The 18,750-nt window shown below is 33.2% G+C and overlaps 3 protein-coding genes and 1 non-coding gene across 12 annotated transcripts; 3 read left to right on the top strand and 1 right to left on the bottom strand.

Annotated features, from left to right (window-relative positions):
* Positions 1-5,429: 5,429 nt before the first annotated feature.
* LOC18596743 (E3 ubiquitin-protein ligase ATL41) lies at positions 5,430-6,560 on the bottom strand. The gene has a single exon (XM_007025401.3). It carries the CDS (start codon positions 6,417-6,419, stop codon positions 5,706-5,708), a length of 714 nt encoding a protein of 237 aa, XP_007025463.3. The 5' UTR covers positions 6,420-6,560; the 3' UTR covers positions 5,430-5,705.
* Positions 6,561-7,263: 703 nt separating this feature from the next.
* Positions 7,264-7,337, top strand: TRNAI-UAU (transfer RNA isoleucine (anticodon UAU)). Its single transcript has one exon. It is a non-coding gene; the product is annotated as a tRNA-Ile (tRNA).
* Positions 7,338-7,807: 470 nt separating this feature from the next.
* IQD9 (IQ-domain 9) lies at positions 7,808-13,818 on the top strand. Of its 9 annotated transcripts, none has more exons than XM_088807566.1 (6): positions 7,808-8,021; positions 8,758-8,864; positions 9,222-9,383; positions 10,276-10,503; positions 12,908-13,021; positions 13,104-13,818. In XM_088807566.1, exons 2-6 carry the CDS (start codon positions 8,796-8,798, stop codon positions 13,467-13,469), a joined length of 939 nt encoding a protein of 312 aa, XP_088663692.1. In that variant the 5' UTR covers positions 7,808-8,021; positions 8,758-8,795; the 3' UTR covers positions 13,470-13,818. The 9 variants fall into 9 exon arrangements, with proteins under 9 accessions (XP_088663692.1, XP_007025462.3, XP_007025461.3 ...); XM_007025400.3 differs by having other exon boundaries at positions 7,808-8,189; positions 8,780-8,864; XM_007025399.3 differs by having other exon boundaries at positions 7,808-8,189.
* Positions 13,819-15,627: 1,809 nt separating this feature from the next.
* LOC18596741 (nudix hydrolase 15, mitochondrial-like) lies at positions 15,628-18,629 on the top strand. The gene is made up of 4 exons (XM_007025395.3): positions 15,628-16,088; positions 16,681-16,823; positions 18,112-18,231; positions 18,310-18,629. Exons 1-4 carry the CDS (start codon positions 15,716-15,718, stop codon positions 18,532-18,534), a joined length of 861 nt encoding a protein of 286 aa, XP_007025457.1. The 5' UTR covers positions 15,628-15,715; the 3' UTR covers positions 18,535-18,629.
* Positions 18,630-18,750: the final 121 nt, after the last annotated feature.

Raw genomic sequence — 18,750 nt, 5'->3', positions numbered from 1 at the left:
TTTTAGCAGCTAATATGATCTTACAAAGAGAAGAAAAAGGAAAACAATGTCAAAGGAGAAAGATAAGAAGTTTCCGAGATTTTCTGAGAAAAATGATTTGTTTGTCCGATCGAGAAAGAAAATAAATAACTAAAATAAAATTAAACCTAGCAATCATCGAAATCAATTCCCCTCAATTTAAAAGAACTTTTCTTTCCCTTTGTCAGTCTGAAACATGAAACTGTCCAAAAGACTTGCTGCTCGTCTTATTGTTCATGAAGTCCATAGGTGTCTCAAAATCCCTGAAAATCTTTGCCATTTCTATAGGCAGTTGTTGGGAGTCTTTAAATGCCAACTAGAGTAACACATATGCATGGAATTTAAGGAGTTTGTTATGGGCCCCACTGACAAATAAGACATTCACTACTTTTGGTTACGGAGGTAGACCCCACTTTTTTGCCAGGTGTTTGAAACCTGGAAACTAAGCCTTTACTTCCAAGTGCACGGTATGTTTGCCTGCATGGAAAGTTCCCATACTGTTTCAGCCATCGACCAAGTCTGTAAAGAGAAAAACAGGGATTTTGGGTTTCATATAGCACTCGAAATAATTCATACACTTTACCTTATTTCTCTACATTCGGTTTCTCAATCGTGACAAATTAATTGGATAACTATATTTGTAAATAGAGCAAAAATATGTTACTGACTATACTAGTATACTATAAGATTTACGTCACCTACCATGAAGAATAACCACCATACAAACAACGAATTAAGGAAAGCTAGCCTCACTAATCATGGGAAAGATATGGGTAAATTGTGGTAATAAATGAAAGAGGGCAAGAAATTTCCAGGCTGGAAAACTTAATGAACAAGCATCTAGATGTTAAAAAAACAAAACCTAATTAATTAATTAATGTGAGCAAATAAAGAGTGAGGGAAGAAAAAGATGTGACAACTAGATTCAAACTTCACTGCCTTTTAAAAGCAAAATCTTTCTATGGGAAATCAATGTAAATTTAGTATGTTTGCCTAAAATCTTTTTTGTCCCTTTACTTGTTTTTTCTCATTAAATTTAAATGTGCAATAATAGGGGCAGGTTTGAAAATTTTGGCAAGTAACAAAAGTGTTGGTCACATGGGTTATGAGAGCATTATCTTATGTCATTATGAAGAGGATCTTCACACCATCATGAAGGTCTTTTAATTGAATGTGTGAGGTGCAGACAAGGCATAGTTGTAAGGTTTTGGGATTAACTAAATATAAGTTCCATTTACGAGTATTCTTTATTTTAAATGGGACTAATTGATTCAGTCTGAAGCGACGCATATTGATGCCTCCATCACCAAATTTCTTTGCATGGTTAATTTTGAAGCTAAAAGAAGGGTCAAAATCATCACATCCTAGAAAATGAGTGTATGACAACTAGCTATAACTAGTTGAAAACATTTAAATTTACCAATTCAATCAAAACTCAAATTGATTCATAGAGATTTAAGCATTCTTTTTCTAAGTTTTTTTTTTTTACTAAAAGAAAAGTAATTGCAATCAGATGTGCTATTAATTGATATTAAAAATTCATATCAAGGGATTTATACTAAAGATTTGCATTTGGTTGTGGAAAGCAGTTTAAAAAAAATGCCAAAAAAGATAACGAACATGGCTTTTTTTGAAAAGTATTGAACTTTTATTAATTAAATAGAGACTAGCTCAAAGGTCATAACTTGGCTTATTGAAAATACAAAAAACAAGTAACTCAAAAAAGCTAAAGAACAAAACTTAGGGATATCAAGTTCCATAGGCCAAATATCAAATTTCACCAAATTACTCAACTTTTGCAATAACCACACTTAAATTAAAAATTTGCAATAAATTCAAGTCTCCATTTACCTCTACTTTTGCCAATTGATTAACATCCATATTGGCTTTTCTGAAAATATGTGTGACCTTCCGGTTCACCATCTGTGCTTTAAGACACTCTAAGTGTAGTAGTCATTTCCTCAATCTACAAAGAGCTTTATTATGGATATTAGTCCATAACACTGCATTTGTAGAGTCACTTACAATCAATAATTTGCGAAGATTGAAAGACTGATTCCACTATGAGGCTGCAAAAATAAAAAATGTTTTTCTAATAGTTAGAATTTCAACTAAATTTGAATCATAAATTCCAATTGACTTGTAAAACAAAGCTTTAATTCTACCATCAACATCTCTTAGCAATCCTCCAATGTTTGCTTTGCCTGTTTCACTAGGTGCAGCACCATCCACATTGACTTTCACAGAATCTATTAGAGGAGGTTCTCACGTAAAATTAGGTCGTGTAACTTTAATCATTTTCGATACCAACATATCAATTCCGACCATTTTACTTTTGCCCATCTTGCTACTCGCTCTCAACTTTACCAGCTTAAACACTTGCTATACATCCCAATTTTTACCTTAGAACACCATGTCGTTGCGGAATAACCAAAGTGACCAGATAATGGCAAAGAAAGCCATTCTCCGAACCCGTTTAGCTCCGTTTTGTAATTACATGGCATTCTAAGATAATAAAAAAGTCTCGAGCTCATTGTGACCAACCGACGAGATGCTCCATTCTTGACACCACAAGTTCCAAATCCGCCAAGATTCATAGCACGTGAAGAATAAATGCGCGACTTTTTCCTAGTCAAGCTTGCATAGCAAACAAATTTGGTAACAAAATGAAAAGTTACGTCTCTTCATATGAAAAGTTACGTCTCTTCATATAAAAAATTGTAACTATTGAAAAGACATATTAATTGAAAAGTTATGTCACATAATAAGATTATTGGATTGTATGTGATTTTTTGTATGAAAGGTTATGTCTTTTGATAAAGTGATATTTGGAAAAACACCTTTGAATCCAAAAGTTGTGAGACAATTTAAAAACACCACTATTCAAAAGTTATGATATAAAAAATTATCTTTTCATATTGTTATTTAAAAATTATATCTTATGGTATTAATAGTTGTCTTTTTATAAGCTAATTATAAGAACAATATTTTTAGCCAAAGTTTATTTCTTATAACATGCAAATGTGTGTTTAAGAAATAGAGCTACCTTAATAAAAAGGTTATGTCCTTAAAGAAAAGACATTTACAAATCTATGACTTGTTGGCAATCATTTTAACAGAACAATACAAATTAACAAGATAAGAGCAAACAAAGTGCTATGAACTGAATGAAAATTCAGAAACAGGCATAAATTTGAGTTCCCACCGTTTACCAAAAAGTATCCAATTTCTTTATAATTTAATGGATTATAAGTATACAATTTTGTAGAACATAGATTCTAAGGTTAAACAACTTTGTAATCTTCAAGTATCTTCAACGGTTTATTCTTGTAAGTGCAAGATGAAGTTAGATGTTGGTTTCATTGTATTCATAAAACTAGTCGAATATTTCCTCTTTTGCAAACTAAGAAGTGGGGGCAAAATAAGTTCTAAAGATAATGTCATCAAAGGCATGCTTTGAAGTCAATTTTACTAATTCTCTTTGAATTTCATATAAACCTCATTTGCATCAACAATTTTTCACTTACTACACCTTATTCGGCTAGTTCACTCTCGATAACTACCTTACCCATTAACTTCCAAGCAAATGCTTCCGCTCTATGTGGTGTTAGAGCCCCAAATGTGTTGCCAAATCCCATCCCTTTCATTCTCACCCTCAAGGACTACCGTACTTAAGGATTTTGATGAGTAAACCCCACTTGTAGTTCTTTTTTATATCACACTATCTTTGAATTTTTTACCCTATATATAATCCTTTAGTCTATTCAATAATTTGATCCATTCACTCATCTCTCACCCAAATAATTATCTTCTAAGTCTATTTTTCAATGCCATTGCCAATGAACATGGGTTTTGTTCAAAGTTATTCCTCCTTATGATAAGATATAGTTTATTTGATGATCATCAGCTGCATACTTGATTCCAAATTTCCAATGACTCTTCGAACTAGTATTTTGTGGTCTAGCAATGGCCTCCTTGGTGGTATAAGGAAAGTAATCTAGCTTGGCCTAGTGTGAATTTTTGTGCATGGAGCTTATCTCATTTGGCACTTGCATGATCAAGATTTCACTTGGCCTATCCGAGCTGCTAATAAGACATGTTTAATCATGCAAAAAGGTCCTGGTAAAATTAAGTGCAGGAAATTGATATAAGTTGGTCACCGGCCCGCTCAACGCTTGATGTCAGCTTGGACACTAGGCTGCAGGCGGTATATTTTGAGAGATACAAATGGTGATGGGGTGCCATTTTGACTATACTACTGGCTTAAACGTGGGCAGTATACATGATGGGCTTCTTTGTGTTGAGAGCGGAGCTTTCCACAAATTACATTGAAGTGGAATTCTCTAATTTCCATTAATCAAAAGATAAATCATATATAGATCCTTATACACTGGTTTATTAATATTATTAGAGAGCCTTACTGTAAAAACATTTAAAGGCATGAAACTCTCGTATCCATAGTGAAGGGAATTAATATGCCAATTCATTGATTACTCACTTTGATGATGTCTTACTTAGATTGTGTATTTATTTAACATCCTCCGCATAATAAATTCAATCTTTGTTCTTTATTAATTAACAGAATAGGTGTTACTAGGTCTCCTATTAGTTTAACCATTTTTTCCCTTTTATTTTATTTGCATAAAAAATAAATAAATAAAATGACTATTAATAAAAACCCCCCATGCAGAATTAAAATATTATCACTTATCTTTTTATTTATTATATTAATTAATTTATTTTTTTAAAAATATATCCTAATAGAATATATGATAATCCTTTAACCTTATTTGAGAATTTTAAAAATTTAATGAACGGTGTTTAGGATAATAATTATAGACAAAGCAAATTTTATTGAAATTTGGATTATTTTGACTATAACATATTGAAATTCGGTTAGAACATGACTTTGTCAAAGAAAAAAAAATAGCATTAGCTTTGAATTTCTCTGTCAAAGATATAGTAATTTATTATTATTATTAGATTAAAAATTGGTTGTTGAATTATTGACTTTGTCGGTCCATATATAAGAACATGAACCATTAAAACGTGTAGTGCGTGTGTATACAAATAAAATCAAAAGAAAAAGAAACAATTAAAGTATAAACCCCTTGTCCACATTCAGCACAAATTAAAGTGTCCATCATATTTTAAGATTCGCAGCCTTAATTTGTCGATGCATGCACCAATTAATTATCAAGATAAATCTTTTTGTCTTGGAATTAATCAAGCTAAATAAATTACTTCGTTTCTTATATAATATTGTTAAGAATGAGCAGGTGGTTCAAACAAAAATATTATACCACTGCCGTAGCATTTTAAATATATATATATATATATATTTTACGAGAATTTTAATATCACAAACTCAATTTTGTAAAAATTATGACGTAATTTTGACATAATTCAACTATACAAAAAAAGTATTATTATTATTATTGCATTGGATTCACAAAAAATATTTACAAAACTAACGCCTAGATTTTTCATACCTTATTGCTGCATACACTCTTTGCACACGACGTAATTCTAAAATCTAATATAAAAAAGTACTAAATAACAAAATTAATCCCTCAAAATACTGATGATGAGTGCAAATTACATAGTTAAATATAGAATTAATAGTTAAATACCAAAAAAAAACACAGACAATATTTTCAAGAAAAATTATAAAATGATTTTTCCGATCATTGCCTCTCTAAATCTTGAGTGCCAACTTCATCTCCACAACTATGAGTAATCCTACTTGACGATCGATCCCTACCAAGCATCCTTCTAAAGGAACCAAATCGTGACCCTGATGATGATGACGATGATGGTTCACCTTCCTTTTCCACTTGGGCCGCACCATGGAACGCGTTTTCCTCTACAGGGGGTGCCGTGGGTTGCACCCTGGTGCCCGACTCCATGTCCTCCGGCTGGACCGTTGGCTCAGCCACGGTGCGACATATGGGGCAAGTTGTGTGTGAGCCAAGCCACGTATCTATACACTCCACATGAAACATGTGCTTACAATTTGGTAAAAGCCTGACTGTCGACTCGTCCGTGATGGTTCCCAAGCAAACCGAGCACTCTGTGGGCTCATCATGATCATCGATCTGGCTACTGGCTGTTAGCTTGTAAGTGAACGTCGGCAACGAGGCTATGACCAAAGGGTCGAGCCCTGATGACTTGGGTGGCTCGTTGTTAGCACTAATTTCATCAATCGGTGTAACTTGAGTTCTCTGGGAATAAATAAGGGCTGCACGGCGTCTCCTTTCTTGGCGTCTCAAAAGATACCTTGCATATATATGGAGCAAGATTATGAGCATGACAACTCCAAGTAAAGAGGCGATTGCAGCGAGCATGATCTTGCGGCTGACAGCAAATTTTCTACCCTCGTCATCGTCTTCCCGACCCATAGTGTGGCTTTCTCTGCAATGGAGGGCAATGGAGGGTGCGGTGTTTAACTCAATATATATCTCTTATTTTACTCTGAAAAAAAGAACCTTCCTCTATTTTTTGCATTGCTAATGTGAAATGTGAGAAAAGTTTGCTCGTGGGGTTTATAATAATAAACTTTTTAGGAGAGCAGGTACTTTAAAAGCTAGCTAGCCTTCGTTTTCCTGTCATGAGTTTGACTTTAAAAGTACTCCTAACATTGTTTACCAATTCGTGTTCCTTAATTACTTGTCCAATTTAATTCTGATAGCAGCTTATTAGTGCGTTAGCGGATGAATAAAGAAAGCCCAACGAATGGTGTATGATAAGTAGAAATCAGGTTCGAAAGTCTACCGCATGCATCAAAATTTTCCAAGGATTTGGTGCAAAATCTTCAACCGAAGGGTAACGCCGCATGTTTTACGTAACGTGTTACGAACGACATGTTGACATTGCTTTCCATATGCTGACTAAAATATTAGACAATTAACTCAAAAGGGTGACCATTACTTTCCATGGTCAATGTCTAATTTGAGCTACAAATTTCCTTTCTCCCCCAATGACTTTGCTCTGTTTTTAGTTTTAATTTCGATACATGTTTTGATGCAACATACATTCTATATATTGGACTGTTATATCTTTTAATTTGTTAACCTTATCATACAAGGTTAATTAACAACCTTTTAATTCTTATCTTTTGCAGTAATTTCGAGGAAGAAAACTAAATTTGACAAAAATAACAAAACCCAATCTAACAAATTTTGCCAAAATCGAATTTAAGTATTTTTATTTATAGTGATATAAGTCTATTTTTAAAAATAAAGGGGTCCCGTAGCTCAGTTGGTTAGAGCGTTGGTCTTATGAGCCGAAGGTCGCGAGTTCGAGCCTCGCCGGGACCATTTAATTATTGTTTTATATTCCCATCAAGGATTAAAAATCTGATCATAATCCCATTGACGATATTTAAACCACGTTTACCGGTTCAAAATCTGATCATAATCCCAAGAAACAAACGGTCAAGATTCCACAAATGATCCAGCTGTGAGTAAACTACCCAACCCGCCATCAGTACCCAAGACCGAAACAACAATCACACGGAAAAACATCCATTTTGCTCCAATCTTCCAACCCAAAACAGTTGAATAATAACCACTTGATTCCACCAGACAATTCTAAAATTCACTTTCCAAAATAATGAACCATACAAATAAATCTGCAGAAATAAAGTGTGGGAGGAATTAATGAATCGTAGATAGGCAGCCCATCGCCATCAAAAGCATGTCATTGTTTGTTGTCCTGTCTTCGTTGTTAGCCCATCTTCCCTGTGTTGAATTTTCTTCAAAAAAGCAAAAAAAAAGTCTAACTAAAAAATCAAAACCAACCAACACCCACTAAGACAAAGTCCCCCAGCTCTTCAGATCAGTTGTTGAGGCCCTTGATTGATGAGAGAGATATCAAAACTATATTTTTAATACCATGATTGCCCTTTTTCTTTTCTGTTAGACCAGCTTTTTATTCTTTGGGAGACCAAAACAAAAAATAAACAGAAGACATATAAATAAAGAAAGAGAGATGTGAAGCTGGTAATGGGCCATGGCAATCCACAGTCCACACCCACCCTTTTATTATTCTTTGCTTTGATTTTCAGGCTTTCCTTCTTCTTTACTGCAACTCGTACTGTTGTTGTCACCATCTTTCCCTTTTTTTGCCATCCCAAAATCTTTGCTTTCAGTGCCCCCCTTCCTCCAAAGGTATCTCCTTTTTTGGGACAGCGTTGTTGGTATGTCATATGTAACCCATACCTTCGGTTTGCTTTCTCATTGTTTCTGGTTTTGCTTGCTTTCATAAGGGACAATAAAATGTCATTTTGGGGATACCCATGGTCAGGAGGGGATGGCTAGGATCTGGGTTCTGGATGTCATTGGTGTTAGTAAGTGAATTTGCATGGAGTCAAAGTTAGAAACTAATTTTTCTTCTAAAAATCAAATCTTTGGTTGATGATACTATGGGGTGTATGTTGTTGCTGTTGAATTTATCAACTTCTCACAATACTGTCTTGTTTCTGTTAGTGGATAGGTGGGTTGACTTTGATAGTTGCCTAATTGTCCATTTGGTGAAAAGCTTGGTGATTGAGTTTAGGCACTGTTAGTTACTTTCCGTTAATAAATGTTTCAACTTTCAAATCAAATCATGTTCATAGCATAGAAAATCTGAACTTTAAAACGTTATGGCATGTTCTTCTACTAAACTGAATTATTTGTGTTCCAATTTCTGTCTGCTGTCGTTTCTGATTTCATTTGCATTGGAAAATACCGTTAGGTTGATGCTAAGTTCGATACAGATACTTACCATCAGCAATGGGTTCTGGAAATTTGTTGAAGACAATAATAAAGAAAGTGAAAAATGACAGCCCAAAGCAAGTGAAGGTATACCAGCTTCTAAAAGGTTTTACTTAACAATCATAAGACTCTCTCTGTTTTCCGTTTATAAATGAATCTGAGTTTGCTTCTCAAATAATTAATTTGCAATTTGAATCTTTTGGGTTAATGTTATCCTTCATACAAACCTTTTGGAAGTTTAAACTTACTTACCATTGGAAAGATATTTTTGAAGCTTTTAATTACTTTTATCTCTTATGAACACCAAGCTCATATTCAGCCATAAGTGTCACTTTACCGCCTAATACCATTTGCTATATAGGAAAAAGTGGCAAGCACTTTATCATTCATTTGATCTATTAGAGGTAACCTTGACCTTGTATTGGTCTCATCTGTTTGGCGCAGGGATCTTCAGCTTCTACAAAATCCAATGGCTTCAAATGGAAGAAACACCAGCGAAAGTCATCCACTAAAACAAGTTTTACTAGTGGAAATGCCAACACTCTTGGCATGCCAATTGAGGATTTAGCAGCAATTCGGATTCAAACTGCGTTCCGGGCCTATAGGGTATGTTGATTTGCAAGTTCTATAAATTAACATCATAATACGTAGCATACCTGCCCATCTGTATGCATGTATCCCTTTTCTTGCATTGGCGGTTGTGCCTCACCGACGTTCCTCTCCGAGCAATCAACAAACTCTTCCGGTTGTAATTGTTCCCTATCATTGTTAGATAATAGCAAGTTGGTGTGTCTTGGATATGTAAGGTTTTGCTGAAAAGAATTCCTGTCCTTTAGGTGCAATTATTGTCAATGTTTTGTTTATGAGTGTGGGTAGTTGGCATTCCTCTGTAGATGATCATATTATACTATTAAAAATGCATGTTTGACCTCGTTTATCATCATACTAGAGTTCATGAACCTGACAAAAGATGGTTTGCACACTATGGAGGTATTTGGTCTTAGCATCATGCCAACAAGAATCTTCTTGCTTCCTGTTTTCGTTTCCCCATAAAGTCTTGTTGTCAGATTCAACCTGATTTTCCTTATTTACTTTTGGTGAAAGAACATTCTAGAATTTCAATGCTGTAGCTCCAGCATGTTTAACTGGATTCTACGTGTTATTGCATCCCTTGCAGCTAATTGAATCACCAAGTTGGAATGACTGGTGAAGTGACCTTCCTTAGTCTTTCCAAAAAGAACCAATGGCAATCATTTAAGTGCATTTGTGCAAATCTTTCTAACAGAGGCACCTGCTATTTGATAATTAATTGATGTCATGATCATGTTTCTAAGTGTCTCCCCTGCTTCTGAATTCTGTTATATGTTGATACTCAAAGTGTGGCTTTGTTTCCCCTCTTTCCATTTTTAATCCACTTGCAGGTATCTTATATTTATTATATATATGTTCACCATAGTTTTGGTAGAATGATTTAACAATTTCTTTTCTCATAATTCAGGCTAGGAAGAGTTTACGTCGATTGAAAGGTACAGTAAGATTACAGGCTAAAACCCAAACTTATTCCATAGAAAAGCAAGCTACAACAACATTAAATTATCTTCATTCATGGAGCAACATACAGGCTCAGATAAGAGCTCGTCGACTCTGTATGGTAACAGTAGGGCATCTTAGACAGAAGAAAATAGCAAATCAGCTGAAGCTTGAGGCAAAACTACATGACCTAGAGGTTAGATCAACAGCCCTGGCTCATGAGAACCTGCATGGACTAAGATCTTGACAGCATGCTTTGTTAAGGCTATTCATCTTAAACATGCGAATTCATCTATGATTGCAATTTTAACTGTCTTACTACCATGGACAATTAGCATCACCTTATTTTGCATGGGATCATGTTTACATTTAATCATCAGTATAATTTAAGAGCTTGCCAGGATTTGAGTGGGAGAAGGCTTGATGTCTGGATATCGGTAGGAATGGTTATCTAGCATGCATATTCTAGCAAATCATGTATGGTAGTTTCTGTTCAGCCCAAGTTACGTGTCCATTTTCTGAATGAATCTCTTGTTATAATTTCTTATACTAAATCACAACTAAGCACCGTATTTATAGATCAGAAGACGACTATTGAGGTTTGAACTATGATGGCCTAGAATCCTGACTGCAGTGATCAAGTAATCTATTTTTTGGAATCCTATTCAGTTGTTGCTTATTATTGTTATTATTATTATTATTTTGCATCATATTCTTGTGCTCCGTGTTCACATTTGGGGCCATTTTGTCTTTAATTAGCTTTCCTGATATTAATTTTGCTTTAAAAGTAACTCATAGTATAGAGACTGCAATTCATATATATTGCAAACTCATCGATGCTGCTGAGTCAAAATGGTATGAGCAGTCCTTTATAGCACGTTTGGTTCGCGGAATAGGTAGAAATGGAATAGAATAACTATTACGTGGGAATAAAATAGAATAGGTATTACATAGTTTGGTATGACGAATGGAATAGAGCAGGAATAATTATTATGATTTATTGCAGTGTTTGGTTGATAAAAATAACTTTGGAATAAGAAAGAAATAAAAATAAAAAGATAAAAATACCCTTTATTATATATATGATTATTTTATTTTATTTTATTTTTTAAATATTAATATTTTATTTATAATCTAATCATTAATATTATAAAATATTAATATTTTATTTATAATTTAAATGTTATTATGATTATTTATTTTTAAATTATCTTATTTTTAAACATTAATAATGTATAATTTATTTAAAATATTAAAATTGATAGTTTAAATATTCATATTTTATTTATACTTTAATCATTAATATTAAATGTTATTATGATTATTTTTTTATTTTATTTTATTTTTTAAATATTAATAATTTATATTTTATTTATAATATTAATAATATATCATTTAAATATTAATATTTTATTTATAAAGGAATGATTAATTTTTTAAATATAAATATTTTATTTATAATTTAAATTTTATTATGATTATTTATTTTTATTTAATTTTATCTTTTAAATATTAATAATTTCTATTTTTTAAAATATTAATAGTTGATTATTTAAGTATTAATATTTTATTTATAATTTAATTATTAATATTATAAAATACTACTATTTTATTTATAATTTAAATGTTATTATGATTATTTGTTTTTATTTTATTTTTTAAATATTAATAATTTATAATTGATTGAAAATGTTAATAATTGGTAATTTAATTTATAATTTAAATATTATTATGATTAAAATATTAATACTTTTAATTAATTTTTAAATTCAAAATATTTTATAATATATAATTAATAACTTAACTTTTTTATTATAATAAGATTTATTTTTCTCTATTTGCATTTTTCATTTTTTAATTTAAATTTCACTTAATAATTTAAAAATTAATATTTTAAAATATTAATTTTTATTTATAATTTAAAAATATGAAAATATTAATATTTTTTAATTTTAATTTAAAATATTAATTTTATAAATTTAAATTTGTAATTTTTAAAAATAAATGAAGATTTTTTAATTCAAAATATTTAAATTTTATTCTCATAGGTGTGGAATAGCTAATACCATGGGGGAAAGTGGTATTAGCTATTCCAAGCTTTTACCCAATTTTAAAGAAAAATCATTTCTTTTGAAATGGCTATTCCTTCCTCAAGAGCAAACCAAACAAGAGGAAAAAATTTTGTAAGAAATAAAGGGGGAATGGCTAAGCCATTCCCCCAACCAAACATGACCTTAGAGTTCGTAATACAAGGTGATGTCTGGATTCTTTTATGTTCTGTTTCTGTAAGCTGCTTGTGGAATTCTTGGATGAAGGCTCAGTCTGGCCCAAAGACCTCTTGATCCTTCTAGACTTGTCTTAGAATAGCTCCTACTGATCTGTAGTGTCATTAGCAACTTATAGTTTAAGATGTTTGATGTTTTATTCATTGACAAAGTGTCTAAAATTTTGGCTTGATTTGTCAAATCAAATAATCCCAGGTGCTCCTACTTCCTTTTTAAAGCCCCCAGATATCTTTGGTTTTTTACTTCCTCTTAATCTACTATTCAGCTCTCTCTCTCTCTCTCTCTTGCTCTTAATAGTAGTTTAATGGATTACAGGTGGAATGGTCTGGTGGCCCTGAAACAATGGAGACAATTCTCACAAAAATACATCAGAGAGAAGAAGCAGCTGTTAAGCGGGAGCGAACTATGGCATATGCCTTTTCCCATCAGGTATGCCATTCTCAGAAGCTATAATTTTTGTTATTTTGGTGAAAGTTATATAAGCAATCACCATGTAATATGTGATTTGCAGTGGAGGGCCCCCAACTCTAAAAATAATGGGCTTGGTAATTATGAGCTTGCCAAAGCTAATTGGGGTTGGAGCTGGGTGGAACGCTGGATTGCTGTTCGCCCATGGGAAAGCCGCCTCTCCATTCAGTCCATTACCCCTAAGAAAGTACAGAATACACAGATAAGCAAAAGCAAGGCTGGTAAAAACTCAAATTCGCCAAAACCAAAAGCATCAGCTTCAGTTAAACCCCCTTCTTTCCCCAATGGGAAGGGAGCCTTGAAACCTAGGAGGTTGTCTTACCCTGGTGCTGAGAAACCCACCACACGTCGAGAAAGCTCAAAAGCTGAAGAAGTAAACAATAAAAAAGAAGAGACAGTGACTTGGTAGCAAGGCAAAGATATAGTTAAGAGTGTCCCTTTGATTTTCAAAAAAAATTGTGTTGCCGATAACTCATCAGCTATAAGTGAGCACATCCTATTTTCTTCTATTTAGGTGTTGAAAATTATGTATTTATATACGATGGTTTTGTTTCTAGCTCGTTGTATATGAAGTGGCCTTGCGTGAGAACAGAAATCATAGCACGGCTTGGTTTTGGGGCAGAAATGGTGATTCTTTCTATATGTTATTTTTGTTTTTCCTTTTCATTTATCCTCTGTTTTGACTCTCATGAATGGAGAGATACATTTTTTGTGGTAATGTGAATATGGGGATTCAAATTTCCATTGTGTGATTCTGATACCATTTTCTCCTTCCATTTTTAAAAGAACTTCATCAGAATTTCAACTATCCTGTGCCCTCTTATTGAAATCAAAGACTGAAGATTGGATGCAGTCAACAGCCACTCTCTGCCTATTGTTTCCACTACGCTGATGATCCTGTCCAGACATGAATTGCCTGTAAAAATTAGATCCTAATGGCTTTAAGTGCTGGGAGCAGTAGTTGGCTGTTGTTCAGCCTTTTAAAAGGGTATTTCTATTTGTAGCTTTTTCAAGGAGGGGCCAGTAATCGCCAACCCTTTTGCTTCTAGTTGAACTGCTACTATAATGGGATCTGTTCAACTTTCCAGCTCTATCCTGAAGACACTATCTGTAATTGACAGCTTAGGGCCAAGTAATTAATTGATTCTTGATAGACAACCAGCTCCCATGAGGCCCCTTGGTGTTAGCCCTTGTTCTCGCTAGTGCCCTTGCTAATGAAATTAAACTTCTGAAGTTATGACTAACTAGTAGATGGGGGCTCCTTCAGTCATCACCAGGAAAAGTAGCATAGGCGCTCTCAATTATTTGGGGTAGTTCTGTTGCTTATCCAATCACCAACATAGTGTTATGAATACGGAGAAGCTGCCTAGTTTTGTATGGATTGATAGCTTCTTGTTGCCATTTATGGAGTGTGGCTCACCTCTCATTGTAAAGACGACTTTGGATGTAACCTTCCAGAAAGGGGTTAGGATTAGGCCTGTTGAGGTTTGAGCGAGCCATGTTACAGGTTAAACGTTCATTCATTTAGTTTGAACAATTTTTTTCTCTTTTGGACATGTTTCTTGACAAAGTGTCACAGTCCACATCAATCTTTATAAAATATTATTCATTTAGATTTATTGATTTCATGATTTTATTTCAAAAAACAATATTACAGATTAAAAGCAATGTAAAGTTTTACGATTTTCTTATTTAGTGATTGACACTATACAAGCAGTATTATTGTTCACTGAGGACTCATACTACAGGAAGCACAAGGAAAGGAACCCAAATTCAGTGTTTTTTGGAAGGTAGAAGCTGTAATTATTAAAAAACAATTTGGTACTGTTTACTTTTTCAATTATACTATATTTTATAAACAATAAACGACAAAGCTCAATACATCGCAGGATTGAAGAACTGGCTTTCACCTTTTAGCTAGGAGAAATATCGTAGCAAGTCACTCACCAACAAAATACAAACAAAATCCCAAAACGATTTTAATTCCCTATTAGTCATTCATATAATAGTATCATGTATTAAAAATAGAATAATACTATTTAGCTTGGACCTTGGTATGACACTATGCATTAATTTGTTTAAAATTTGTATGCTCAATTCTCCTTTATGATGAAATTAAAAGAATAATATCTATGTTTAACAAATGTTTTTCCTTTTACTATAGGTCATTAGTATATATTTTCTTTCCAATAATATTAAAGAAATATTGAAATCATTATAATTTTTAAGGTAAAATATTTTTATTTTTTAAATTATGATCAAAATTTTACGAAAATTCATTAGTTTTCAAATAAATATATTAATTCAAATAGTTAGTATTTTTATCAATTTGATGATTTGATAAAGATAAAAAGATAATTTTATTTTAATTAATTTTAAAAATTATTATTTTATAATTTTATTAATTTTTTATTAATGAAAAAAAAAACTCAGAGCACCAATTGGTATTTTTTATTTTTTTAAAAAATAATTTTTAAAATTAATAAAAAAATATTTTAGTTTTTCAAATTTCTATTATACCTTACGGTGGGGTATTTTACCTCATTTTTATAATTAAATCTTCCGCCTAAACTCCAATAATCGCTTTTCTTCTTAACAAAAAAAATAGCAATAATTTTTTTCCCCTGTTGTACAAATTCGTACCATGCAGAATTCATGATCTTCTCAAATCTAAAAAGGCTACCTTTATTGTCTCCGCCATTTGTCAAGCTCATGGCTTCATCAACATCTTTGAATGGAGGATCACTTTCGAATTCATCACAGAGACTCTTAGCCTTAGCCCAGCAGCTGCGTCATTACAGGCCTCCAACTTGTTCCTTGGACGACAACGAGGAACAAATCATGGAGGAAGCCGCAGGGAAAGTTGTTTCCCAAGTGGGTTTCCAAGAATCTGTTACCCCAGTTGCCAAAAACCCGGAAAAGTTTAGACCTAAAAGAGCTGCTGTTTTGATCTGTCTCTTTGAAGGGGATGCTGGGGATTTACGTGTCATATTGACCAAGAGGTCTTCAAGACTGTCTACTCATTCGGGTCAGTTTGATTTTCTTTTTCTTTTGTTAAAGATTGGAAAGTTATTGGTTAATGAAATTTTTGTTTTTTGTTTCTTTGAATTGTTTACTCACCTGGGATAGAGGATTTGACATGAGCTTTTGATTGGTTGAATTGGAAATTTTGAGGAAAATAAACGGAAAAGAATGAAACTTTTTATTTTCTTGGGAAGGGAAGGGTGAATTTTACTCAAATATAGTTGAATGCTGATTTTGAGATTGAGTTTAACTAATGTTTTTCTTTGTTGGGAACCGAATGTTTTCGACTGCTGCATTGTCTAGTCACTCAGGTGGATTGAATTTCTTTTTTGTTACCTTTTGTTTGGTGAGTAAGAAATTCAAGCCGAAGAGCAGAAATGTTGCCCTTGTAAAGATACCTGACGTCATCAATTGAGTTTCCTGGATGTTTGGGGCTCACTGCAGACATGTCCCTTTTCTAGTGTTAGGAACTAACAAGGTTATTAAGGAGTGAAATCAAGATGAAATCGTTTCCTTGATTGAGACTTGATGGTGCTGATGATTTTGTTATGGGACTTAATTGTTTGAGTTAGTGTGTCTTTGGTACTTTGTTGCAGGGGAAGTTTCATTGCCAGGTGGGAAAGCAGAGGAGGGGGACAAAGATGATGGTGACACAGCTACTAGAGAGGCTAAAGAAGAGATTGGGTTGGATCCTTCACTTGTAAATGTTGTAACTGTTCTTGAACCATTTTTGTCTAAGGTATTGAAATATTTCTTCTAAGCTCTTTTTAGCATTTTCACCAATCATTCTTCTACCTGGTATATGGCATTAGTTTAATTTTAATAGTTCTCATTTGGGTGATTGTTACATTTTTCTATTATATTCAAATGGTAATTTTTGTAGGAAGTTCAGACTTAAGTTCTTGTCGGAGGCCGGAGGGTGTTGTGGGTGTCTGTCTTAAACTGAACATTCCAAACTTAGCATAAAAGAAAAGGAGACTTTCTGTAATGCGAGATAGACTGTTAGGTGTGCAGCAATTTTATTGACCTAAAATTGTTATCCAATGAAAAATTTTCAGAAATCTATCATTTCTAAGCACTTGATATTATAAACGCATATCAGTATAGCTCTGTCTCTGAGGGTAAAGTTTTAGAAGTTGCCCTTCTCACACCTTCTCTATCTGTAAAATGTGAAACTCGTGGATATGTCTGGAAAGAGGTGTTTATGTGGGGATACTTAATACTAAGACAATAAAATTTCCAGAAAATCTAGAAGAGAGACACAAAGCTGGTACACTGGAAACGAAAGAAAGTGTCATTTAACTTATATGAGCTGCCTATCTGATCAAAGCATGATTTTTCACATGGGTAATTTAATTGCTTTTTTCATTATCAAATGGTAGTAATAACTCTTCCAACCTAAGTTATGTAAGGTAGTATCATGTGTGAGTGTGACAGTTGGTTCTTTCTCTGAATGATAGACATCTTAAAATAATTTGAATTTTTCTATGTGAATCATTTGACGGAGAAATGACTTTAGCGGTCCTTTGAGCATAGATACTTTGGTTTACTTTGAAAATAAAAGATTGTACTAATACGTTTCTTAATGTGGACTAGCCTCTTTGTGTGTCATGGTAGTTACTTGCTGTGTAGATAAATTACACAACAAGTAATATTTGTCGTTGATGCAAGAGAACTATTACATGGGATTGTGTTTCAGCTTAAAATGTTGCATATGTTCCAACTTGTTTAGTTGTCCCTGTGGCATAACTAGATGGACAAATTTTGTTTGGAACATAAAGTGATGTTTTTTTGTAAATTAATATCAGTATGATCTTTTTAAGTCTGATCTGACAACCATCAAGTCTGCATGAAATGAGGGAGGTTGGAATGAAGAGTTGTGTTTGACTACTTGTGCTATAGAAATACATGATCTACCTTGCTCGACCTTTTGGCTAAAATCGTATAAAGAGCATAGCATAGCTGAAATTTACATTGTTTTCTGCTTTGGCTTTCAGTTATTTACAAATTATTGGCATTCCGTGCAGCATCTCCTTAGAGTAGTTCCTGTTATTGGCATACTTAATGACAAAAAGGCATTCAAGCCTACTCCAAATCCTGCTGAAGTGGATGCTGTGTTCGATGCTCCCCTGGAAATGTTTGTTAAGGTTTTCCTCTTTGGCTCTTTCTAGTCTTGTAAATTGTGTAACCCTTGTTAAATCTGTGTATGGAATTGTTTGGTTCAGGATGAAAACCGAAGCGTAGAAGAGAGAGAATGGATGGGAGAGAAGTATCTCCTTCACTTCTTTGACTATGAAATTGAGAATAAGAAGTATTTAATATGGGGTTTAACTGCTGGGATTTTGATAAGAGCTGCTTCAGTGGTCTACCAGCGACCACCAGCTTTCCTGGAACAGAGTCCCAAGTTCAAGTTTCCTAGAGTTGTGGACAATAATACTGTTATGCGTTGAATAGTTCCAGGAATTTTAAGTTTGGCTTGTACCTCAAATCTACATAATAATAATTCTAATTAATCGAAGATGAGTCCAATTGGGGCATTTTTTAATTCTTTAGGCCAGTTTTCTGTCCTTTCCATATCTTTTTTCAACATTTGCTGAAAGAAAATGGGGGAGGAAGAGAAAGAGAGATGGAAGAAAGTGAGCAAATTGCATGCTTCTTTTATTTTT

The sequence above is a fragment of the Theobroma cacao genome, chromosome 6 (assembly GCF_053813885.1).
Source record: "Theobroma cacao isolate CCN51 chromosome 6, ASM5381388v1, whole genome shotgun sequence".
NCBI lineage: Eukaryota > Viridiplantae > Streptophyta > Magnoliopsida > Malvales > Malvaceae > Theobroma > Theobroma cacao.
The sequence above is the reverse complement of the archived record's forward strand: the minus strand, read 5'-3'. Positions and strand labels throughout refer to the sequence as shown.

Coding starts and splice junctions, on each gene's coding strand:
- IQD9 (XM_088807566.1), top strand. CDS start 8,796: ATGGGTTCTGGAAATTTGTTGAAGACAATAATAAAGAAAGTGAAAAAT. Junction 9,384..10,275: donor CTGCGTTCCGGGCCTATAGG/GTATGTTGATTT, acceptor CTCATAATTCAG/GCTAGGAAGAGTTTACGTCG. Junction 13,022..13,103: donor CATATGCCTTTTCCCATCAG/GTATGCCATTCT, acceptor TGTGATTTGCAG/TGGAGGGCCCCCAACTCTAA.
- LOC18596741 (XM_007025395.3), top strand. CDS start 15,716: ATGATCTTCTCAAATCTAAAAAGGCTACCTTTATTGTCTCCGCCATTT. Junction 16,824..18,111: donor TTGAACCATTTTTGTCTAAG/GTATTGAAATAT, acceptor CATTCCGTGCAG/CATCTCCTTAGAGTAGTTCC. Junction 18,232..18,309: donor CCCTGGAAATGTTTGTTAAG/GTTTTCCTCTTT, acceptor TGTTTGGTTCAG/GATGAAAACCGAAGCGTAGA.
- LOC18596743 (XM_007025401.3), bottom strand. CDS start 6,419: ATGGGTCGGGAAGACGATGACGAGGGTAGAAAATTTGCTGTCAGCCGC.